This window comes from Suricata suricatta, chromosome 8, assembly GCF_006229205.1.
Source record: "Suricata suricatta isolate VVHF042 chromosome 8, meerkat_22Aug2017_6uvM2_HiC, whole genome shotgun sequence".
Lineage (NCBI taxonomy): Eukaryota > Metazoa > Chordata > Mammalia > Carnivora > Herpestidae > Suricata > Suricata suricatta.
The window spans coordinates 58672464-58698393 of NC_043707.1; the positions used below are offsets into that span (position 1 = coordinate 58672464).

General features: G+C 41.6%; 1 protein-coding gene across 7 annotated transcripts; it reads left to right on the plus strand.

Moving 5' to 3' along the window:
• Positions 1 to 7: 7 nt before the first annotated feature.
• Positions 8 to 21768, plus strand: EXTL2 (exostosin like glycosyltransferase 2). 7 transcript variants are annotated; one of them, XM_029949076.1, is made up of 7 exons: positions 788 to 1120; positions 3471 to 3547; positions 4978 to 6170; positions 6647 to 6750; positions 15653 to 16080; positions 16723 to 16793; positions 19673 to 21768. In XM_029949076.1, the coding sequence occupies exons 5-7, from the start codon at positions 15687 to 15689 to the stop codon at positions 20159 to 20161; spliced, it is 954 nt and encodes a 317-aa protein (XP_029804936.1). In that variant the 5' UTR covers positions 788 to 1120; positions 3471 to 3547; positions 4978 to 6170; positions 6647 to 6750; positions 15653 to 15686; the 3' UTR covers positions 20162 to 21768. The 7 variants fall into 7 exon arrangements, with proteins under 7 accessions (XP_029804935.1, XP_029804933.1, XP_029804936.1 ...); XM_029949077.1 differs by having other exon boundaries at positions 4978 to 5339; XM_029949078.1 differs by having other exon boundaries at positions 4978 to 5123.
• Positions 21769 to 25930: the final 4162 nt, after the last annotated feature.

A 25930-nucleotide genomic window follows, 5' to 3' on the forward strand; every position in this document is an offset into this window, starting at 1 on the left:
TGCTAGGTAGTTGAAATGCTGGCCTGGGATGGAGTCGTGAAGAAACTCCTGAGGTGGCGACCCGCAGGCTGGGATGGCTGGTTTGCTGAGAGCCTGCTCTCGCCCACCCCGACCGCCCACCACTGATGTTCCCGGATGCGCTGGTGTCCAGCGCCTGCCCTTTCGCCATTGCCCGCTATTAACTAAATCCCGGTGCTTTAAATAGCAATGCTTTAGAACCTAGAACACTTGGCCGCTAGTCCGCAAGAAGCGTAAGTGATGGTTTTGCCGGCTGAACTCTGGGTGTACCCAACCAAATCGTAGTAATCTGATCTCCAAATCCAGCGTCTGGCCTCCCATACTGCCAAGTAGGAAGCAATCAATAAATGTCTTTCTAAAGAATGTGAAATGTATCAGAAGTAGCCCTTTAAAGGAAACTCCTAGGAGACCGCGTTGGAATTGTGGTTTGGGTAAGGCATTCCTTCCCGGACAATCTCAGCCCGCGAACCCCCCGAAACTCTCGAGTTCGTGCAGGTCCCCTTCACTTCCAGGTCATCCCGAGGGCCGCAGCCGCGGCTGTAATTTTTTTCAGAACCTCCCTGCGCAATTTGAGGTAAATGCTGGAGGAGCTGGCCCGTCGGTGGGACGCGAGGGCGAGCGGGGCGCTGGGAGACGAGCCCTCGGGCCCGTCCCAAGCACCCACAGTTGTTGGAACCTTCCTGCGGGCGCCTTTCCGGAAAATTGTTTGGTTGAGTAAGGTCAGGTGGTCCATCACGTGAATGATTAAAAGTTGTTACCTTGGGGAAGAAATGCGGGAAAGGAGGACTGGCTTTTGGAAGTGTGCTAGAAACTACAAAACCGAGCTTCTTGGGAACTGCCTTTTAGTCTAACAGGAAGTGGAGCGTCACCAGAAGGGAGGGGCGGCCACTCGGGGACTGTCCCCTGCTTCAGGCGCTCACTTTGCGGGCGGTGTTTTTTCCAGGTTATCAATCCAGCGAATGAGGCTGGGTGGATCCACGCTGCTGGGTTTAGAAAAACAAAAAACAAAAAACAGAGCAAGCGAGAGGCCCTTTCCGTTTTATGAGAACCAGGCTGCAAGCAAGTAAATCGGCTGTCCACGCTGCAATCTTCTGCACTCGAGGTAAGGAAATAGCAAAATGCTTTCGTGGTAAAAAAAATTCTTTTGCAGTAAGGATATATGCGTCCTTTGCTCTGGTTCTTGGAACTTTGTGAGTGAGTGGGGTAGGGATTCGTTGGCTTTATTTTTGAAAATGTAATTTTTTTCAGTGTTCATGTTAATTAAAACTGCTGTGTAAAACATCTAGATTCCAGAAATTAAGTTCTGGAAAGAGTATTTTCTCTTTGCCTTTTGGGCATATATTTCATTATTTTAACGTAAACGTGGAAATATTCTCAATCAGTAGAATTTACGTATATTTTTTAGGAAGGTTTTATATTAGCCATTGATTTTGAATTTTACTCTACTGCACTGCTGGAGAAACATTAAGTGGGTGCAAACTAAGCTAAAGATAAGGATTTCTATGTTAATTGGGTTTTTCTCCAAATGGCTTTATTTCAATATGATAAACGGAGGGGGAGATGTATAGAAATAACCAAATTTCAGTCACTGATTTCCAGTGTTCTTTTAATTCATCAAGGTCAGCTGCAATTTGAGCCTGTAATTTTGTATTCTGCCTTTGAAAATAAATTCTGCATTTTATCCATATTGCTACAAATAAGAAATTGCTCCGCTGGTTTATGGAGAAATCTGCATTATCCCTTTCAAATAGTGTTGGAACAAATCGGAGAAATTGAGGTTTAATTTCAGTTATGTTAGTTTCCTGGGACTCCCCAGTTGCCCCACTCTCCACCAGGAAAGATATATATATTCCCATGAGGGCCTTCTCCTTTTGAAAAGGGGCAGTACCGCTTGGTATCTTTCAGTCTTGGATGCCATAATTACCAACTTCAATACTAATGGTATTTTGTTGGAAATATAAACTGGACACTAGTTAAATCAGAAGAAGTTCTATGAGTGGAATGTTTGAAAAATGTTTGTGTCATCTTTTGTCATCTTGAAACACTATTTCATCTATATATGGTGATCAACATATTGTCCTATCAAAGTTAAAGTTAGATTCTTTCATTCAGCAGTCATTTAATGAGTGTCTGCTGTCTGCTAGTCTTTGTGCTAGATGCAGGATGGGAGGAGGGAAATAATTACAAAGCCAGTTAAGTTACAAGTTCTCTCCCTGGAAGGATTTTATGGGAAGAAGCAGCTGATATGAGGAGAGAAGGTGACAGGCAAATCAGTCTAGGATTTTAGAATTGTGTGATGTTTAATGTATGTACAAGGTATGCCCTTGGTGTGTCAAAGGGAGACAACTGTCACTCAGTGAGTCTCTTCATATATACCAAGCCTTTTGTCCCAGTCATAATAGTGTCCCTTCAATAACTTGTGTCATGAAGGAACATTATTTCGGAAAACCAAAAAATGATTCTTAAGCTCAGTTCAGGTGGTCATTACAGATGCAGGATTTTGAAAGACTCCAATCATAATTCTTCATTCCTTCATGTCTTGAGAGATTAAATGGGTTTTTAAGGTTATCAGATAGATACAGTAATGAACATTTAATAAGTATATTTCTGTCCTGCACTTTTGAACGTTCATTTCGATCATCTTCTACTAATTAATTGCATTGGATTAACTATGCGGACTATACAATGGAAAAACCTCCCAGCTTCTCAGACATGTGACTGAGGACTGTGAGAAATGAAGGCAGAGAGAATGAAGGGGACGTTTCTGTCCAGTCAGGGTTCCAGGTCCTTTCAGGCCGTTGTCAGTAAGGAGTAGGAAGGAGGCCATCTGTCATTCCTCGGTGACCAACCCTGGCATTTATCTGCAGCCCAATTTAGACCCCATCTTTCTTAGATGCTTCAAACTGAATGCCCTGTGAACCTCAAGTGAAAAAAGACACTGTGATGGTGGATAAAACTACAGATTCTTAAAAATCTAGAAATCAAGCTTAAGTCCAAGGTTTTGCTCCATGGCACGTATATATATGGCATATAGGTTTCGATTGTGCAAACCTATTGGATAGTCAGGACGATGTGGGGTTTTTTCCTGCTTCTGCATACTTCCCAAAGATGGAAACACAAATACAGCAGTGTTAGCTCCGTCCTCACAGGACGACATTCTCTATCTCTATCTCACTGCCTAATATTTATTATTTTTTTATTTTTTTGAGCAGCAGGCAAAAGTTTATTAGAATATAAGATTAGAAAGGAAGAATTGTAGGAAAGTTCTCTTTACAGAGAGGGGACATTCGAAAGTGAACGCCCCTAAATGTAACTTTTAAAACACAGAATACTAATTTTAATTTCTAAAAATAATTTGAAGCCTATAGACAATCGCATTAAAAGCATTTTTTAAAATCTCCTGATGACTGACAAAGAACATCACAGAAAATTCTTTGATTTTCCCCTAATAGTGCCAAGAGATCCTGTTCCTATCAATTAAGAAGCCATAAAGAAAATTTTTTAAAAATTAAAACTTTACCATTATGAGGTAAGTACCAGTATTTTGTTTGTTTTTTAAAAATTGTGGTCGAGTACACATAATATTTGCGACCTTAACCATTTTCAAGCGTGTAGTTTTATAGGGTTACGTATGTTACATTGTCCCCAGAACTTTCTCATCTTGCAGAACCCAAACTGGATACTCATGAACCAACTCCCCATTTCGCCCATGCCCCAGCCTCTGGCAACTACCATTCTACTTTTTATCTTTATGAATTTGACTACTCTAGATACCTCTCATAAGTGGAATCGTGTCGTTTTTGTGACTGGTTTATTTCACTTAGCATAGTATCTTCAAGGTTCATCTGTGGTGTAGCATGTGTTAGAATTTCCTTCCTTTTAAAGGCTAAATGATATTTCATTGTCTGTATATAACACATTTTGTTTATCCGTTCTTCTGTTCATGGATATTGGATTGCTTCCACCTTTTGACTATTGGCACGTAATGCTGTTGTGAGCATGAGTGTAGTACCAATACTTTTATCTGAGAAAAATGATTTCCTATGGAGGTACTCTGTCCTTGGAAATAAAAGGTCTTACTTGAGCCAGGGTCTGTTAGAAAATTCTGTGAGGCCTCTTTTTAGTCTTATCCATTGAAACAGTTCAGCTTATGGAATAAAGCCAATACCCATATAGTTGAAATACTCTGGTAGACTAGAACAAAGCCGGAGATAAGACACTGTGCAGAAGACCCTGAAAATACGAAGTGGCGCACGTGTGAGTTTGGAGTGTTATAGGACCTGCCACTCTTTCTGTGCTCAGGGAAAATCATTTAACATGCCCGGTCTCAGGTATCCCATCTGTAAAACAGGTGGATATGTTTGAATGTCCTTCTCTAAAGGTTTGAAACATTGCTGATTTGAGATATTCTATAGCACACTGAGGCTAGAGGCCTGACAGTTTTCATTACTGTTGCTGAGCTCCGCAAGGGCAGAAACTGAGTGGTCCGGGTGTTAGCATCGTGCGCATTACAGGGCCAGACGGTGCTGCGCCCGGGGTTTGTTGACTGATGAATATTTACCATGGTATTTCGGCCTTCCTCTAATAATGTTAGAAAGCTTATATGAATCAGGATTGCTTTGATGTTAGGTTTAATATCTGAAACTACTTATAAATTACAACTCACACCTATGAAATCTGTTTTTCTTAGCTATTTTGGAATGTGAGTTTATTGCTGAAAACCAGTATTTTGTAAAAGAAACAAGGATCCATAGAATATTCCAGAGATCTGTTGCCTTACAGTCTTGCCTTCCCTCCCTTTTCCTGTGACTGAAACAGAGAAGTTCAAATGAAAAACTCTCTTATCCTAGAATGGTAAAAGTCATATATTTGCAGATGTACTTGGTTTCTTTCTGACCCATTTCTGGAACTAATTTTGCATGGCACTGTACTGAGCTAAAAATGCTTTTCTATTTCTAGGCTTTCTTCTTAGGATACATTGACTCCTTGGATCCTTACAAGTCGTGGATGTTCCTCTTAGAAATACAGTCATTCCTGCTCCTGTCCCTGATACATGTCCATGGAATTGGTCATCTCCAAACATCATCATCATCTTCATCTTCATCGTAGCTACAATTAATTGGCAATTCCAGAAGGCTGCAAGGCTAAAACAAACGTTTATCTAGCATAATTTTATCTAACATAACCCGTACGCTTTGAGGGTAGAGAGGACCTCACTCTCTGCCTCCCTGGCAAACGGCTGGATTAAAGGAGGCAGTACTTAAAAAAAACTTTGCACATAATATGTGTATGTTATTTCCTCTTAAATGAGTGATGATTAGGTAAATCCAGTTAATTGACAGTAGCTGTCTGAGGAAGTATTATAAAGGAATATGATGCTTTTTACAGGCTTAGGAGGGAAAAAAAATGCCAAGACTGTTGGGCAACCTTAGCTGTGGATATGGGGTGGGATTGGAGAGGGAAATGGAAACACAGGTACTTATTGCTCTTAGCCCTGCTTTAAATGCTGCCCTTGGTGTTCATTCACACCTGATTTACCTATAAAAGAATGGCTCACTCAGCCAGGCTGCCAACAGGAGGACTTGATCTTCAATGTACCGAGTCCAGAAATTCTCTCCCTACACTCTGTAGTGAGAAAGGACCTGTGGCAGCAGCATCTACCTGTTCAAATGTGGTCTTGGGGGAAAGGTAGCTGTTTATCAATCTGCTTGAGCACTTCTGTTTCAGAACCACAGTTTCAGAATGCAGGGACAGCAGGACTAAGCCTTCTAAAAGGCAGGCTTTAAATGGGCTATCAGTGATCTTATATACTTTGGCAGTTAGACTGTGAATAAAAAAGACTAATCACATTCATCCTAATAGCCAGTCCGTGGCACAGGTGATCCAGATTGTGGTCGTCTGAACAGTCCATTCAGAACACTGTACCGTTGATCATAAATATAGCAGGATCACAAGATGAATCTGATACTGTGGACACTTTTATCATTTATGATTACTATAAGGCTATTCCTACTGCTGTTTTTCCTAGTCCTAAATACAGAATATTTATAACTAACACAAAATAACTTATTTTGATGTATTTAGACTTGTGAAGAAAGTAATGGGAGTTAAGAAGAGCCTTGTAAGAACAGATGGATTCTTCGGGAGGAAAAGTGAGGGAAAATCATTTACGAAGCAGAGAATAGCAGTTGGAAGAGCAGGAAGAGAAAAGCTGTATGGCACTTCTAAAATAACAGTGAAAAGAATGAATTTCTTGAATATGGGGAAAATACTAACGGTCAGACTTCTGAGGATACCATAGAGCACCTAGAAGAGACTTGTAGAGAAAAGTGACCTTTCATGTACTATTTCTAGCATTTTGTGTTTTGCCATGAAGTAAATTCTAGTTTATGCGGTTTGAAGTTTTAATGGAAGAGGTTACTCCGGGCAATAGGGAAGGACACTTGGGGGCAATGTCCTCACTTACTTTTCTTTTTCTGGCAATGGTCCTGAAGTCTAAGGGGTTTTATGTCAGTTTCTGAATCCAAACTAAATTTTAATTTCTCAGCTAGGTAAGATTGTAGTGTCTGTTGGTTTAAATCGTGTGGTGCCTGCCAGGTGGAGTCATATAGCTTCTGATTTTTCTTAGTCCCTAAAGGTTTGGGGAACTTCACAAGGGTGATCTGATCTAACAAGTGATGACTTCCCCCGAAGGCAAATCAGCTCATTCTCCGAAAGCTTCCATAGAAACAAGTATGTGCAGAGGTATTTTAATGCAGAATATCTTTGGAAAGATGTTGGGGGGAAATGAGAGGTGTGGGACATCTTGTATTTATCAAGTAGCCTGGCCCCAGAACTGATGGTAGAAAGGTGGCTTGTGCTTGAGACCATGTTTCATGCCTGGCTGTCCTAGTCACCAAGTCGGGGACAACCCAGGTTATTTATGGAGGGATGGGTTTCTTGGGTACGGTATAGGTTTCACTGGCCCTTTGCTTGCATTCAATTTAAGCTTATTTTCTAAGTTTCAGGCATTTCTTATCCATTGTGTTGCTGAAGACGATTTAAACGTAGGTTCCCTCATTTCATTTGGCCGTATGCTATTGTGGGTTACAGAGACTAACAGAAACTGCCCTCCAGGTAATAGACTCCAGAAGGAGCATAGCCCATGGTCGGAATACTGGAAACAAAGCCTTGAAGCAGAATGTTCTGAGTTCCCAGGAGCACTGAGGATGGAGAGCTTGAGAGGAACATTCCTAGAGGAGGAGATGTTTGAAAGATACTTGGTGGGGGGCAGATGGGAGTAGAAGTTTTTCAGGCGGTGACCAAGAAAGGCCTTGTGCATAGGGAACAGAGCACGGACCAACATATGGAGTCCTAGGCCAGCACATTGGCCGTCGGGTACCGTAAGAGAAGAGTCCTTTTGGAATTTGCCTTGGATTGAGCAGTATGTGTCCAGGTGACCATGAACCTGGTCAGAGACTGCTTCTCAGTTGCATCATAGCTCTGTCTTCCGGCCCCTCCCGCATGTTCACGGAAGGAAAAGCCCAGGTTCCGAATTGGCTTCTGCATTCCACTTTGGAAATGACTGTATCTCTTGGCAGCCGCGGGCCCTTTTCTGAGCATCTATATTCTATAATCATCAGTTTTTAGGCAAGTACATATTTTGGAGGATGAACCAGAAGAGAAAACAATCTGTACAATGTGAGGCAAAGCTGGTAGTGAAACGGCAGCATAATTATTGCTCCTCTGCCATCTGTGGCATCAAAATGAAAATGACAGCTTCTCGATGTACGACGTCAGACTGCTCACTGTGTTTCCACTTTCTGAGTCAGAGGACGTAACTAATCTTTGTTCATACTATGCTCTGGCATATTTGTTTTCATCTTCTGTCTAGATAATTGTTGCTTTTTCAATCTGAAGGAGCCGGCCCTGAGAAAAGAATTATTCATTCAACATTCCACAGCATTCCTTCTAGGGAATTTTGATAGATGAGATAAGTAAATATCCCACCGAAAAGTGGGTTTTTGAAAATTCAAATTTCCTGGTCCATTTAGAGACACATATTAGAGAATTTACAACTGTTGTTTTATAAACTATGTCTTATTTACATTTTTCTCTTCTACCTACATTTAAGAAAAAAATTTTTTAAACATTTCAAATAATGTTCTTTTGAAAGCTATTCAATTCTCAGATGTTAAAAAATTTCTGGGGCACCTGGGTGACTCAGTCAGCTAAGCTCCCGACTTTTGAGTTTGGCTCAGGTCATGATCTCACGGTTCACATTGGGTTGTGTGCTCACTGCACAGAGCCTGCTTCAGATCCTGTCTCCCTCTTCTGGACCTCTCTCACTCACACACACTCTCTCTCTCTCAGAAATAAATAAACATTAAAAAAATTTTTTTAATTCTGACATAGGGACCCCACAGCTCCACTGCTAAGTGTATACCCCAGAGAAATGAAAACATAGGTTCACATAAAAACCTGCCCATGAATGTTCATAGAAGCATTATGCATTATAGCCAACTGTGGAAACAGCCCAAGTGTCCAGCAGCTGATAAACAGATAAACAAAATGTGCTCTATCTGTGGGGGGATGGAATGTTATGTGGCAACAAAAAGAAAATGAATGAGATACTGATGTGTACTATGACATGGGTGAACCTTGAAAACATTATGCTAAGTGAAAAAAGCCAGCCACAAAGGCCACGTACGGCACAGTTCCATTTGTATGTGGCGTCCAGGCTAGGCAGATCTATGGCCACCAAGCAGATCAGTGGTTGCCTGGTGCTGGCAGGGAGGTTGGGGAAAATGAGAATGGGAGTGACTGCTAATGAATGGGTCTGGAGTTTCTTTTTGGGGTGTGGAAAATGTTTTAAAGTTAGATTGTGGCCCTGGCCACACAATTCTGTGAATCTGCTGAAAGCCACTGAACCTTTTAGTTGGCCCTTTAAACAACATAGGTTTGAACTGCATGGGTCCACTTACATGCACATATTTTCAATAAATACAGTATGGTGCTATAAATGGATTTTCTCTTCCCTATGATTTTCTTAATAACATTTCCTTTTCTCTAGCTAACTTCATTGTAAGAATGCAGTACGTACTACGTATAACATTCAAAATATGTGTCATTCAACTGTTCGTGTTATCGCTAGGTCTTAGTAGGCTACTAGTAGTAACCTTTTAGAGGGGGTTAAAAGTTATATGTGGAGTTCTGTGCAAGGTGGAGGGTTGGTGCTCCCAATCCCTGTGTTGTTCCAGAGTCGGTTGTACTTTAAATGTATGAAATTTATGGTATAGGAAAAAAAATCTTTGTTGTGGTGGTGGTGGTTTTAATGTTTATTTTTGAGAGAGAGAGAGAGAGAGAGAGAGACAGAGTGTGAGCAGGGGAGGGACACAGAGAGAGGGAGACACAGAATTTGAAGCAGGTCCCAGGCTCTGAGCTGCCAGCACAGAACCTGACATGGGGCTTGAACCCACAAACTGCGAGATCATGACCTGAGCCGAACTCAAGTGCTTAACCGACTGAGCCACCCAGGCACTCCAGAAATAAATCTTAATGAAGTTGTAAAAAAATATCCTAGCATACTAGGTTTGAATATTTATATTATCTTATAGATAGTAACAGGCTTGTATACTTACTTTTTGACACATGCTTGCAGAATTTACCATAACACAGTGGAAAGGGTCGTGGACTGTGCCAGCAGGGGAAGTAGATTCTTGCCCCAGCTCTGCTGCTGGCGTGCCACACGCAGCTGCATGAACCTGGCAAGTCCCTTATGCCTAAACCTTGAGTTCTTCATGAAACAAGGAAGTTGACTTAGGAGAGCTCTGAGCTCTCTTTCGGCTTTCGGAGTTTATGTGTTTGTGCAGTAAAGCATGTAAATGTTGGGGCAGCTTTGGAGCCAACGCTTGATCGCTGATGGTTTATAGCCACAGCAGTGGGGTTTTCAGAGGCCACCTGGGTAGCACTCCTTCCCCCAGTCATGGCCAAGTAGTGTTGTTAGGTAAAATATATGTTGGGCAGGGTTTCTCAACCTCAGCATTATTGACACGGTAGGCCAGGTAATTCTTCCCTTTGGAGGGGTGTCCGGTCCGTTATAGGATGTTTAGCGGTGACCCTGACATCTGCCCACTCGATAGCAGCTCCTCCCCGCTCCTGACAATCAAAAATGTCTCCAGTCTTTGCCACATGTCACCTGGAGAACAAGGGTCATGCCCAGTTGAAAACTCCTGGTGTAGAAGATGTTAGAATAACAATATGAAAATAATAGATATGCTCTCTCTCTATGACGAACTAACAAGTTAATGTATGTGCAAAAAATATAATTTGGGGAGCTTTGATTTTTCAGATAATCAGAAGAGGAAGACTTTTTCTTATGTTTTTTAATGTTTTTTATTTATTTTTGAGAGACTGAGAGGGACAGTGTGAGCAGGGGAGAGTCAGAGAGAGAGGGACACAGAATCTGAAGCAGGCTCCAGGCTCTGAGCTAGCTGTCAGCACAGAGCCCTACGCGGGGCTCGAACCCACGAACTGTGAGATCATGACCTGAGCCGAAGCCAGACGCTTAACTGACTGAGCCACCCTGGCACCCCTGTATTTTCAAAAGAAAGACAGACAGACAGACAGAGTCCAAGTGGGGTAGAGGCAGAGAGAGAGGGAGACACAGAATCCGAAGCAGGCTCCAGGCTCTGAGCTAGTTGTCAGCACAGAGCCCGATGTAGGGCTCAAACCCACGAACCATGAGATCATGACCTGAGCCGAAGCCGGCCGCTTAACCGAATGAGCCACCCAGGCCCCCCTAAGAGGAAGACTTTTTCTTGTGTTATGCTGACATCTACTATGTTTATTAAGGTCACATTTAATCTATGGTAGTCATAGATAGGACAGAGGCAGAGAAAGAAGAGTCTAAGGGCTGTCAGATACTTTTAGAATGAGACAGTGTCAGTAAACATATACAGGCATTAAAAAGAAATAAGAAAAAAATCTAAGAAGCTATTGGAATTAAGGGCAAGAGAGCTGGGAGGTACCTTTTTGGTTCTTTGCACAGAAGATGTACACCATCCAGACGTGTTCTTTCTCGTATCTCCTGTTCAAAGCTCAAAGCTGCAAATTAGATGATAAGTTCTTTCTATAGAAAAAGAACAGAGGAAAGCCATAAACTGGAATCCACATAGCCAGTGAAGTCCTCATTACTCTCCCAGCTGGTCCGGAACTGTTGCTGGTAGGTCTGCAGTGGGGCCCCAGACTTCATCTGTTCTAGAAGTACACACGTGCTGCTTGCACTGCAGTCTGTGAAGTTCTAGCTCTCCTGGCTTTTCCAGACGGACTAAAAATTTTACATAAGCTTATTGGGTTGCATTATTTGATAAATACCGCATACAATATTTACACTGTGTTTCTAAAGATAAATTATTCATGCCTCCCACAACATTTTTGTTACAGGTAAAATAGGGGATTAGAAGTTATCTGAAAGAGGAAATTTCTGTGATGGGCATGGGGATAAGTCGTGCTTCAGAGTCTAAGCAATAGTGGAATACTCAAGAGTGTCTTTGACAATGTATATTTATGGTAGGTTATAGTAATTAATAGTCATTACTTTTTCTAAACTAAAACTGCTAGATAATTACCAGTGTCTACTTCAGAAACTAGAAACACTTCTGTGTAAGTTTTACAATATCCTGTTTCCTACTCAGCTGTGGAAAATGAACACAAAGATTTCAATCAGGGTATATTTTAATGCAATTGCTGGATGATTCTTCAATCTCAGTGTTTATAGCTAGCCATTTTTATGCAGAACTGAAAATATGTTTTATGAGACCTGCTTTTGATTCAATGTATTAGAAGGATTTTCAAGGCCTTTGAACCAAGATTATTAATTCATAATGGTTTGTTTTGGTTGACTACATTAATGGTATGTTTTATTTTAGTAAGAGGGTGCATGCAATGAAAACATTGCATTCTAAAGCCTCAAATGACTGTCCTTGAAAAAATAATCATAGTAAAGCTGAGGTTACTTCGAAAATAAATTCATTTTATTCATCTCTTGAGTGAGGCCATGATAAAAGGAGAAACACAAAATTGCTTTTCTTAACAGAACGGGCTGCAAAGAAAGTCCAGAAGAGAGGATCTTTGAAAACTCTCTGTAAAGGTTACTACAAGGTAACATCGTTTTCCAAATCTGGACTATTGAAAAGTGAGAGCTGCTGAATGGCAATGACCATGCCCTTGATCTTATGAATAACCCCTTTCTTTGCTTGTACATGCCTCAGCACACTATGCAGTCATGGAGCGTATGCCCCTACCCACCCGCCTTGGGATTCTCCATCCCCCTTTCTTGTAAACTTGAAAGGGAGATGTTAAAGTCATGGTCTATATGGTCTCTCTGTGTCCGTGCTGTTTCTACAACTAGAAAACACACTCTACCACATGAAACAAGATTACAAGAATGAGATTGTCCCTTGAATTCCACCACTGCTAACTCTCCTTAATTAAAAACGAGAGGTTGACTAAACATCATTTGGAACCTAAAGCGAGATTTCATTAGAAATCTAATCTGCGGGATGGGTAGATTTAGACTTCAGTGTTAGGATTGCCTGTGGAATGGTGGTCTGGCTGCACACGCCGAGCTAAACCACAAGGTGTGAGGTCAAGTAGGTATCCACACACACTGCACTTTTCTAAGGAGGTAGGGGCAGCCGAAAATCAAGAAGCACAACTGTACAGAGGCCGTGTTCCACAGAGAAGAGGGACGAGAGCAGCGTGGTCCGGTGAGCATACCACCCTGTGAGGGGCGGTGAGCAGTCTCGTCCAGCTTTATCATAGGGGTCTGATTGAGGAATGGAGGAGAGTATGTGTTTATTGGATAGCCTAAGAAGAGAAATTGTATCAAAATATAAGGGTAGACGATGGATCCATTAAAGTCACCAAGAATAATGATATCTCATTCTTTCAGGTTCTAAGATCTATTTTTTTTTTCTAAAGCCATTTTTTAAATGTTTAGAAAGGTCTGGTTGATTTTTGTTTTCTGTCCTTTTATAGGTAGATGTCTGAACACATTCATTTTCCTGATTCTGGCTTTTGTATCTGAGCAGAGCAGTCAAATGGAGCTAGGATATATGCTGAGACGTATAGGAAGGCTCGGCTGCCGAAATACGCAGTAAGGACAGACGAGCTTAGGGAGGCTTGTGGAGAAGTAAGTGAGGTCTGGAATCAGAAGCAGAAAGAGAGAAATACGAAAAACACAGCAACAACTGGAAGTCAACTGCGCTCCTGAAGGAGGCACAGGGGTGAGAGTGACACTGTATGTGCGGCTAGGAAACCAAAGCCCCGGTCTCTGTGAAACTGCCTCTGAGGTTCAGCCTCTTCCACCATGAGGGATTGAGAGGTCCGAGCAGACGGACTTTGGCCGACGAGTGTCCAGGCCACACGGATCGGGTGTTGGTCACCTGCCGTTCTGGAGCCGTCTCAGGCAGATCCTTCAGGGACAGGGAGGGACAGGAGAGGACACAGCTGACTGCAGTACCTCCTGACCCTCGTGTGCTGTGAGGGAGGGTGATTTGGAAGCTCCAGAGCCCTACCCCAGTTCAACCTGAACTGAAATTCGACAGTATATTCCTAGCCCATAATGAAGAATAGCCTGGCTCTGGCGGCAGGTTTCCCCGGGTGTAGATTCCACAGCCATTTCTTAGTTGCTTGGTAATCTTGAGAAAGATATTTAACCTCCCTGAGTATCCAGACTATAGTAAAAGATAAACTAGATCCTGTCCCTCCCCCGATCAAAACCCTCTAATGGCTTCCCATCTCAATTAGAATAAAATCTAGGGGCACCTGGGTGGCTCCGTTGGTTAAGCATCCAGCTTCAGCTCAGGTCGTGATCTCATGGTTCGTGAGTTCAAGCCCCACATTAGGTTCTGTGCTGACAGCTCAAAGCCTGCAGCCTGCTTTGGATTCTGTCTCCTTCTCTCTCTGCCCCTCCCTGCTTTCTCTCTCTCTCTCTCTCTCTCTCTCTTTCTTTCGCTCTCTCTTTCTCTCAAAAATAAACATTTAAAAACATCTATATTCCTTCTTCAGCTACAAAATCCCTGATAATCTGGCCCTTGCATATGTCACTCTGATTTATTCTCTTCATTACCACTATACTAAATTGTCTTTGAGTTTACTTTTTGTTTGTCCGTCTTTCCTCTTTCCTCTGCTTCTAACAGCAGAGACTTTGTCTGTCTTATGCGTTACTGTATCCACAGAACCTAGAACAGTGCCTGGTACAAAAAGTGCTTATAACTATTTGTTTATTTGCTTGAACAAATAAGTACACATTATGACATGTGAGGTTCTTAGTACAGGACCTGATAAGTAGTTAACCCACTATACTTCTTGCTGCTGCTGCTGCTGCTGCTACTACCATTATTATCTGTTTCTTATATTAGGGTTCTGCATATGATTTCATTTGAAACAGGTTTGCTACCAGAAAGTAAGCTTAAATGTGTATGCTGAAGTTAATTACACAATGTGAGGGTTAGAAGCGCCAACACCCCACACAGTCAAAAATCCACATGTAACTTTTGACTCCCCCAAAACTTAGCAGCTGATAGCCTACTGGTGATCGGAAGCCTTACCCATAACATAAATAGTTGATTAACACATATTTTGCATATGTATTATATACTGTATTCTTACAACAAAGTAAGCCAGAAAAGAGGAAACGTTGTTAAGAAAATCCTAAGGAAGAGAAAATCCATGGAAAGCACTATGCTGTATTTATTGAAAAAACGCCACATACTAAGTGGCCCATGTGGTTCAAACCTGCTTTCTTCAAGGGTCAGCTGTGGACACATATCAGAACATCACAGTGTACACTTTATACAACTTTTATGTCAAAGATCTCTCGGTAAAGCTGTTTAAAGAATTAGTATACTACGAAGAGAAATGTCATCCCATTTGAAAAAATAATCTCAGTTCCAAATTTTTCACATTAAAAGGAGGACAAATTTTTAAAGGCGCTGCTTAATTCTTCTGGCTTCTATGTAGATGATCTTTTGTCCATAATTGCATAGCAAGCAGCCCAAGAGGTCTGTTCACTGTACTTTTAATTTTTACCTGTAAAAAGGTAAAAATTCCTGTAAGAGGCCAAGAGAACTGTGAATTTAAATCAACTAAAATAGGGTGGCTTAGTTGGTTAAGTGTCCGACTTCAGCTCAGGTCATGATCTCATAGTTTGTGGGTTCAAGTCCCGCATTGGGCTCTGTGCTGATGGCTCAGAGCATGGAGCCTGCTTCAGATTCTGTTGTCTCCCTCTCTCTCTCTGCCCCTCCCTTGCTCATGCTCTGTAAAAAAAATTTTTAAACAAACTAAAGTAAGGTTAACTTCCGTCCTCCTTAAAAAAGCAAAAACAAAGGGGCACCTGGGTAGCTCAGTCAGTTAAACCTCTGACTCCTGATTTTGGCTCAAGTCATGATCTCATGGTTCTTGGGTTCAGGCCCGCGTTGGGCTCTGTGCTGAGAGCATGGGGTCTGCTTAGGGGTTCTCTCTCTCACCCACCCCTGCTCATTCAAGTGCCCTCTCTCTCTCTCTCAAAAAGAAATTAAAACAAAACAAGAAAACCTGGGAACTAGTAAGGATGATAACGCTTTGTATTTTATTTCCATTTCTATGCCAGGTGTTGCCACATCTGCAAACTTCCTGGAAGAGTGATGGGGATTCGAGGGCTTCGTTTCTCTTTGGTGGCCATCCTTGTGCTGCTGCTGGTAGCCGGGGCTCTGACCACTTTACTTCCAAATGTTAAAGAAGACAAGATGCTCACTCTGCGTAGGGAAATAAAGTCGCAGGGCAAGTCCGCCCTGGATTCCTTTACTCTGATAATGCAGACATACAACAGAACAGATCTCTTACTGAGACTTCTAAATCATTATCAGGCAGTGCCGCACCTGCATAAAGTGATCGTGGTGTGGAACAACCTTGGGGAGAAGGGACCCGATGAGTTATGGAATTCTCTCGGGCCTCACCCTGTCCCTGTGATCTTCAAACTCCAGACGACAAACAGGGTGAGAAATCGGCTCCAGGTCTTTCCTGAGCTGGAAACCACCGGTGAGTTGCAGCTGGGTTCTTAGCCGGCAAGGGCTGCAGCCAGCCGGAGCTGGGAGGCGGGTATGTGGATTTCTGGCCTTGGGTCCTAATTATATGGAGAAAGCAGGGGAAATTTAATCAAAAGAAAGCACTTTGAAAAACTAAAGGGGCCAGTTTTCCAGATGTCAAGAAGCAGTTTCCTCAGAAGAAATCACACACGCCTTGCAACAGTGACAAAGAGGTTCCTGTTGTGAAAGAAGATACTCTATAATTACATATTGCATCAGAGAAAGTAAAATGGCATTCGGCTTATGCTTAATGTATTTTTTTTTGCCACTTCCCTTTTCCTCCAATTCAGAGCATTTTGTGAGCACTGCAATTTGCTTAAAAGCCCCTCAGTTTTATTTATTTGTAGGATCATTCGTTTCTAAGGTAGTAGATGATAACGGCATGACAATTTCCCCCTCAGGCAATTATAAAATCAATCACAATTCAAATAAACACTGTTTCTGCTACAAATCTCTCCAAGAATACATTTCTTGTTTACTAATTTTGTGCACAAAATTATTCATTTGAATGGTCTCTCTAGACACCATCGCATTATACTACTTTTGTTTTCATTTCCAAACTGTTGGATTTAAAATTTTCTCCTTTTGTTTTCAGCGGTGTTAATGGTAGACGATGACACGCTAATTAGCGCCCAAGACCTTGACTTTGCTTTCTCGGTTTGGCAGGTAATGTGGCTCTTCCCTTTACGAGCTCCTCAGTATGAAGGTTTATCTAGGGTTTAGCCAGGGCAGTGTGGATTAATGTGGGAGTCACCTCAAACTGTGTAGACGGTATTTATCTACAAGAGGAGCCCGGCGCATGGTGATCAAGATTTCTTGTGTTCAGCTGAGCCAACCTCAAGTGATGGTGTCCTTTATCTGTATTTGATTTATGTTTGGTATATTAGGTAGAGGGGCTGGAACTACTTCAGAGAACAATGAGGAAATGATCTGATAGAGCAAAGACTGGAATCTAGAGAGAATTTTCTACAAGGCCACAGATATGTATCTCAAAAGAGAAGTGTATCTGTGTATTAATATTGTATATAACTTGCTTTAACAGAAAACATTGTACACCCACAAAATTTAATCCTAATGCTGGGACCCCTTTTTAGAAATTAGTAATAATAATAATTCCATCGTGTCATTGTGGTCGCCATTTTATTTATTTATTTATTTAGGTTTTTTCCTCAGTCATGGCTGGAATAAACAGGCATACATTGCTTGTCATTCTGTAAAAACAACTCTTTGCTCTTGAATATGTGTTAATTAATAGTAGCTGGCTTTTACAAGCTGCAGTTCAGGGGCACCTGGCTGCCTCAGTTGATAGAGCATGCAACTTTTGACCTTAGGGTCATGAGTTCAAGCCCCACATTGGGCATGGAGCCTACTTAAAATAATTAATTAAAGTACCATATAGTGTCCAAAATATTTGGGGCACCTGGGTGGCTCAGTTGATTAAGCATCCAATCCTAATTTTGGCTCAGGTTATGATGTCACAGTTCATGAGACGGAGTCCTCATGGGGCTCTGTGCTGATAGTGTGGAGCCTGATTGGGATTCTCACTCTCCCTTTCTCTCCCCCCAACCCCGTGCATCTGTGTGCGTTCTCTCTCCCTCCTCCCTCGCTCTCTCTCTCTCTCTCTCTCTGTCAAAATAAATAAATAAACTTCAGAACAGAACAAGTTGCAGTACAGTTACTTACGACCAGAACTGCATACCAATAATCTGAAGCTGTGTCAAATAATTAAACACTGTGCTCCCCGGTACTGGTCTAATTCACACTCTGGTGCCCTCCGTTAATTAGCTACATGGGATATTAGAACATTAGATATGAACGTAAGTGGTCACAGTACTCTGCAGGTACCACCACTCTCAAGACTGCAGTTTCTAAGCTCATGCTGAGCATACTGATCAACAGGTTGTTTTTTTCCCCCCTATCAGCACTTTTTCCAGCCCTGTAAATAAAACTGCTTTAGGCAGAAATTTCTATTGTAACACTCCAGCTGTGAAATTTCTATTTCAGGTAGGACATCAATTTTCCTAAAATGTCGAGGGTGGGGGGAAATAGAACAGTGGTTAATTAGTACAATCCAAGTAATCGATAATTAAAGATGGGTAAATATGATGTTTAGGTTTTCTTCATAGAAGAATAAGCAGGAACAGTTTCAGTCCATTGCCCAAGGTAACCCAACTCCCGAAGTCAGATCCACCAGTGCCCTGCATGGTGCAGACATGAGCTAGAGAGGCAGCAAGCTGGGACCAGTGTCTGTCAGGTCTTTGTACTTCTCTACTAGCGCCTTGACTCTTCCTCCTCTGGTCATCTGTGGAGCTTCCCTCACCCTCCTAGATGGTGTAAGTGACACATCCTCTCTGAAGCCTCCCCTCATTCATCCTTGACCCTCTGACCTTCCCCTTTGCCTCCCAGCAACCAGCTGTCACACTGTCCTAGGTGGTGCCAGGAGGCTTCCCCAACTGCATGTCCAAGCATCTCAGAGTATGGGAATTCCTTGTTCACATATCTGGATCATGCCCTCCCTGGACTATGAATTTTTTGAAATGGGATTTAACCTACGTGATGTGTGTGTGTGTGTGTGTCCCTCGTTTAATGTCTGTTCATTAAATGAGTGAAACACAAATTACTTATGAGATTGAACTAAACCTTTTAACTCTATACATTCTTACTTCTTTTCCATGTTTCTCTGGTTTTCTCCAGTTTGGTGATTTTTGTTTTATTTTTAGTTACTCTCATCTTACTATTGTTTTACCGCTATCTTTTTTCCAAAGATCCTGATGACATCTCATATATTTTTTCTCGTATTTTTTTTAAGTTTATTCATTTTGAGAGAGAGAGAGCAAGCAGGGAAGAGGCAGAGAGAGACAGAAAGAGAGAGAATCCAAGCTGGCTATGCACTGTCAGTGCAGCACCCAGCGCGGGGCTCAAACTCACAAACTGTGAGATCATGACCTGAGCCAACATCAGGAGTTGGGTGCTTAACTGACTAAGCCACAGGTACCTCATATTTTTCCTCAGATTTTTAAAAAGGAAACACCCAAACTGAAAAGGGAGAGAAATATAACATTAAGATCAACCTTGGCTTTCAAGAACATTGAAATCAATATGGAAAAACAAGAGAATCATAAATGTAGATCCATAATGTTATGTACTCCTAAGAGATTAAAACAATTTTTCAAAATAATCACACTGTATCTTATCTACTGTAATAAATTGCATTCATACAGTCAGCTTCTCCTGTAGCAAACTTTAAAGAACCAGGCTCCTTGGTGACTAGAATTTATTAATATCAGATAACGTTTGCACTAAGAGAACATTTGTAAGATTAGAAATTTTGTTAGTGATTTAGGTTGCGATGGAATTTGACCTGAAAACTGATCAGACATAGATTTATCAAGTTGCCTGGAGTTAGATGAAATTGAGATGTAGAAGCCAGGAATAAAAGAAAGCTGATACATCTGTACACTTCTCTCTGTAATAAATGATTGCCTTTTTCACCGTGTCTGCCCTAAAGAAATGCCACTTTAATTGTTCTTTTTCCATCTTTTCAGCAATTTCCTGATCAAATTGTAGGATTTGTTCCCAGAAAGCATGTCTCTACTTCATCAGGTGTCTACAGTTACGGAGGTTTTGAACTGCAAACACCAGGGTTTGGAAATGGTGACCAGTACTCTTTGGTGCTGATTGGAGCCTCATTCTTCAATAGCAAATACCTTGACCTCTTTCAGAGGCAGCCCGCAGCTGTCCACGCCTTGATAGATGAAACCCAAAACTGTGATGATATCGCCATGAATTTTATCGTTGCCAAGCACACTGGGAAGACTTCAGGGGTATTTGTGAAGCCCGTCAACATGGGCAATTTAGAAAAAGAAACCAACGGGGGTTATCCCGGAATGTGGCATCGGGCTGAGCACTTTCTGCAGAGATCTTATTGTATAAATAAGCTTATTAGTATCTATGATAGCATGCCTTTAAAATACTCCAACATTATGATTTCTCAGTTTGGTTTTCCATACGCCAACCACAAAAGTAAAATATGAGAGTAAAACAAACAAAATCAAACCTCAGAACTGCTTGAGTAGCTTCTCTGCAATAGGATTGGTGTGTTTTGTTTGTTTTGGTTTTGGTGGTTTTTGTTTTTTTTTTTAAGCAACATCATGAACTTTTATCCACTAAAGAAGTCTCTACAAAGGAAAAAATGTACAGTGCTTCTAGACATAAAAGTCACGTGAACTTCAAAAGCCAAGAAGCTGGTACTCTAGATAGGTCTTCTTGCGAGAAGTTTTCGTCCACAGAGAGAACTCCTTGGCCAGCAGTTTTAATGTTTACATTCTGAGACTTCTACAATTTCGTTGACTTCCTGGCATTTGCCTTAAGGACCGATAGCAAGTTGTCCCCAGGATCAGAAACTCCAGAGAAACACTTCTCAGCGTTTTCATTAAAGGATGATTGTTTTCATTTGAAGCCTGAAATGCCTCGTTAGCAAAAGCCTGTGGTGTACAGAAAAGCCATGTGAGGGGAGAATAGTCTCAATCCCTTAGAAAAACAAGCAGAAAACTCCTGACTACCAGTGCTCTCACTGTGGTCTTTCCAGCACTGACTCGGCCTGGCGTGGTTTCTCCGATGCATCCGTCACTGCTTTTATTTTCGTTGAGAAGTCTGACGTGACTGCGAGCGCTCATTTCAGTAGCTGAAGGATGTTTCGTTAATTGCTTGGTGTTCGTGAACATTTACTGCATGGATCCCAGAAAAGTGGAGCCTGTGTTTCTCATGTGCAAAACCTATATGCAGCAAGGAGTAAATGTGTTACTAGATTCGGGTAGCGCATTTCATCCCTGACTCTGACCTTGAGAGTATACATTGATTCTTATATTTTACATAAACCATGCCTTGTTGTTCAAGAAACTTCTAAAATAATCTGAAAGAATGTTTAGTTAGGAAGTGGCAAAAGTTAAAACCCTTAGTATCGGAAGGTCTCTGTTGTTAGGGCCTAGGTTATCTCGTGGATACTGAAGAGCCAGGTGTATTACACACAAAGCTAATCTCTTGTGTTCAGAGCTGCCGCTGCTGTTTCTCCCCACCCCCCCCAAAAGATTCAAGGCACTATTCATCATGATGAAATTTTGATTCCATAGATACAGGAAAAAAATGAGAACTGAATCATAGCAGAGGAATTTTATAGGGAATCTACATCAGTAAATCGTTGAGTTGCTCACTCTGTTACGTGAATTAGTATCTGTGTTCCACGCAGTGTCCGTGTTTGGGTCCCTGTTCACACTAGTAGCGAGGAATATTTAATTAAGCCCCTATCACTTCCTCTTCTACTTCCCCCTCCTCCTCCATAATGTCATTATATTCTCACAATTGCAAAGCTTTGAAATCATAATAATCATGGTTAATGTTCCAGCAATGAGGTCTCTGTGTGATTAGTTCAGTTCATGTTGTTTCTTTACACTGGCATGTGTATGTGTCTTAATGCAGTCAGATAAAACCAGTAGAACTCAGAACCTCACTAAAAATCTATAATGTTCATTATCTGCGTTGGCCAACCTTGGTAGTGATTTTTTTTGCCTCTTGGGATTCCACTGGCAGATAAATAAAATAAACTTCTACCATGAAGATGTTCTGCTAATTAAGCAGACTCACATTTTTGTGGTCGGTATTTTTACAATTGCTAAATGTTCTAATGTATTGCTCAAGGTAAGGTGGAGGCATTAGCCACGTTCTCCAGTGGGGAGATTCTTCAGTGGGAAAATATTCCCAGATTTTATTTCCCATTTTGTGTCTGAGGCATCACATCAGTTAATCATGTCATGTTTTTCAGTCATTATACAACAAGTATGATAACAAAGTGAAAGTCAGTCTGATACAGAGACCCTTGGGTTGTGCCTGGAATTCTAAAACTGTTTTTCCCTGCACACCTCTTATTCTTGCTCTGTCCGATCCTGCCCCAGCCAGCGGGGCGGTAAATCCTTGCAGGTCCGTTCCTGAGGGAGGGAGAGAGTAGGGCAGGAAGGGGAGCACAGAGAGTGAGGCAAGACAAGCGTTTCTGATCAAGCCCGTTTATTGAAAAGGATAATCAAACCTTTATAGGGTTAGGGGCGGGAAACTGGCCCAGGTTGGTTGCCAGGTAACAGAGTCAAATGAGTATTAGAAAAAGGGGAAACCGAAACTGAAACTCCGAACACAGCATCGAAAGGAGAGCCCAGACTTGCGTCTGCAGTACTGGGCAGGGGAAGATTAGCGCTGCATAGGCCCGAATGCGGTTGATCTTTTGTTCATTTTGGCTTTTCTCGTCTGGCCCAGTCTGACTGTCTCCGAATCCTGGACCAGGAAATGCACTCTCCTAGCCTCCAGATGTAAATCTTGTTTTTTTGGTCCCTCTCTGGAGAGCGATATATCCTTGCCTGAGGCGGCCAAAACCCGGCAGCTCCCAACTTTGCTCCACAGATCAGAAGAGAGAACGCTCAGGTTTGAAACTACGAGAGGAAACCAATGTAGCTCAGAGGCGAGGTGTGCCAGGAGAGGGCTTGGCTTCAGAACCTCCCTCCATCTCACATGAATGTAACTTCCTGGAGCGTCAGTTTCCTCATCTGCAAAAATGAGAGTAATATCTACCGGGGGGTTGTTTTGAAAAATAAAGGAGATAGCTTGTAGAAATATATCCAATGCTTTGCCCATCTTACATGATCAATAAATGAAAGCTGTTGGGGTATGTTTTTGATAGTAGGTACAGTGAATTCTACAACTCTCCTAGGTGCTAGAAAGGCCCCTGGACACACCAGGGGAGATATTCAAGAAACTATTTCTATGTAACAATGGGCAGAGAACCAAAGCAATTTTCACGCCATTTTCTTGATTCAAATGCCCTTTTTCTTATTCTTAAAACACTACCTATCCACTTTGGCAATTTTGGCTTATTCAGAACAGTGTAAAGAAGAAACTAAAAGCACACCATGACATTAACAATGGCTAAACATGTTTGTATCTATTCCTCCTGACTTTCCTAGGCATATATTTTAAGAGCATAACTTATTTGGCATTTCATTTGATGGATAAGCTATAATTTATATAATCAGTCATACTACCATTTTATTTGCTTTCTTACTATTATAACAGTAGTTGGGGAAGTGGCCTTGCCTTTGAGGCATCTATAATGATTCCTTTATAATAATGCCAAGAACCTCAATACCGGGATCTACCAAGTATGTGTGTTTTTCGAGTTTTTGATACATATTGCTATGTGCTTTCAGAATCATTGCCATAACTGCACTATTTGTACCACATCTGAAGGTACCTGTTTCCTGTCAGACTTCCCAACATTGCCTATTACTTAAAGTTTTCTTTCCTTTTCCTGTGTACAAAATACACTAATTTTGCAAATGTTTATTTTTGAGAGACAGAGAGGCAGAGAGACCAAGTGTGAGCAGGAGAGGGCCAGAGAGAGAGGGAGACACAGAATCTGAAGCAGGCTCCAGGCTCTGAGCTGTCAGCAAAGAGCCCAACACGGGGCTCAAACTCACAAGCTGTGAGATCATGACCTGAGCTGAAGTCTGAAGCTCAACTGACTGAACCACCCAGGTGCCCCTGTTCCTCCTTTTCTTCTTTCGTGAAGGCTCTCAATGTAAAACCCAAATTTTTCAAAAATATACTTACTGTAGGTGAAATGCAAAGATTTGAAACATTGGGAACATGTACTGAGCCCTGGCTCCACTTAATCTACACATTAGGACATAATGTGTACTGGGAACTTCATAACATCAGGAAAGCATGAGACTTTTTATTATTTTTTTAATGTTTTATTTATTTTTGATACAGAGAGAGACAGAGCATGACGAGGCAGAGGGGCAGAGAGAGAAGGAGACACAGAACCAGAAGCAGGCTCCAGGCTCTGAGCTAGCTGTTAGCACAGAGCCTGACGCGGGACTCAAACCCACGAACGTGAGATCTGACCTGAGCCAAAGCTGGAGGCTTAACGGCTTCACAGACTGAGCCACCCAGGCGCCCCTACCTGAGACTTTTTAAAAAGCCATTACAGATAAAGGAAAAGCAACTTGGCCACGAGTTCAAGAAAGCTGGCCATGAGTTAGTTGTGTGAAAATTATACCTTGGAGCATAAAAAGAAGCAAGAAGGACTATTCAAGTACTTAAAACAATTTAAGGAACCAATTTTATTAACTCTGGCTCAGAATAGAATATTTAAATGAAGTATTTATCTAAACTAGTGATGACTTGATGCTTTTTCTCTTTTCATATGTCAATATTTTATTTGAAAAGAAAAAGAATCAAATTCTTGACCAGAATATTTTAAGTAGCTTTAAAAAATAAACCTGAAGGAGGCAGCTTTAATTTACAGCAGTGGTTCTTAATTGGGGCTGGTTTCCCTCCCTGCCCCCCTTCCCCAGGGGTCACACAGCAATGTCTGGAGTCATTCTGGTTAACAATTGAGGGCATGCTACTGGCTTCTAGTAAGGATTCAGCAGCCCCCAACACAAAGGGTTAAGCATCCCAAAATGTTGATAATGCTGAAGTTGAGGGAAAATGTGCTTACCATTCTATTATAGAATATTTGGTAATTTATCTATATAGCACATACTTCATCACAATGCAAATTTCAATGTTGAAGTTTTATCCTATATAATAGTGCCTATTGCAACGGAAAACTAAGGGGCGGAGGAACATACTTCTATTACTGATAAGACATCTGGTGCATAATTCTGTTATCCCAAATCTGATCAAAGAGCCAGAAATTTCTCTGGTTCCGGTTTATTTCTGCCCCCTTTTTCTTTCTGATCCACACGTCTTTATTTTCACATCTGAAGAAATGGAGCTTCAGTTTCTGGGAAGGACCTATAGATAAATACTTATTTCTGAACTGCCACCAGGCAATATTACATAATACAGTGAATATTTTAATAATACATCTCAGAGGAAGTCAGGATGATTGAGTTAATGTAAGCTAAATACAAATTCTCAGATAATCATATTTGAGTGTTAAGTATCTCTGGTTTAAACAATAAACTTAATAAACACCTAGGAAAGATAATTTACGTAGGAAAGAACCCTATGGTGGAAGAATTAGGAAACATTTTTCTCCCATCAGCCAGGTAATGATTTAGGTTATGTAAATTTATCTGGATCACAGTTTCACATCTACAAAAGAGAGGAATGCACTAAATGATGAGTGAATTTCTCTCCAGTTGTAGAATTCAGTGACACCAAATCAGTTTTGGATTGGTAGGTTTTAAAGGAATCAGGTTTTATTTCCTGACCAGAAAAAATAATTCCTTGGAGTTTAGCTCTGTTGGAGCTTACGACCCTCAGCCTATCTCCCCAGGAGTCCTTTCTCCCCAGGAGACCAATTCAATGCTCATTCAATTAATAAACATCACTACCGTTTCAGAGCCAAAAGACATCATGATTATGATGTGCCCAGGCTGAGAGAGAGGACGATGTAATTGTGCAGTGGTAAACACTGACTAGATAAGTTTGTTTTAAGAGGCGTGTTACTTCTTGGGACACCGGGGTGGCTGGCTGGTTAAGCATCAGTCCAACTCTTTATTTCAGCTCAGGTCGTGTGTGATCGCACAGTTATGAGATGAGGGCCGCCTCGGGCTCCCTGCTGAGCATGGACACACCCTCCCCCCACCCCCCACCCCCCGCCACTTAAGATTCTCTCTTTCCCTCTCTCTCTCTGCCCCTCCCCTGCTCCCCGCTCACACACTCTCTCAAAAATAAATAAGTAAATAAAAGTGAATAAAAATAAAAGGTGTGTTACTTCTCAACCAAGCTTCTGTTGCTGCTGGACT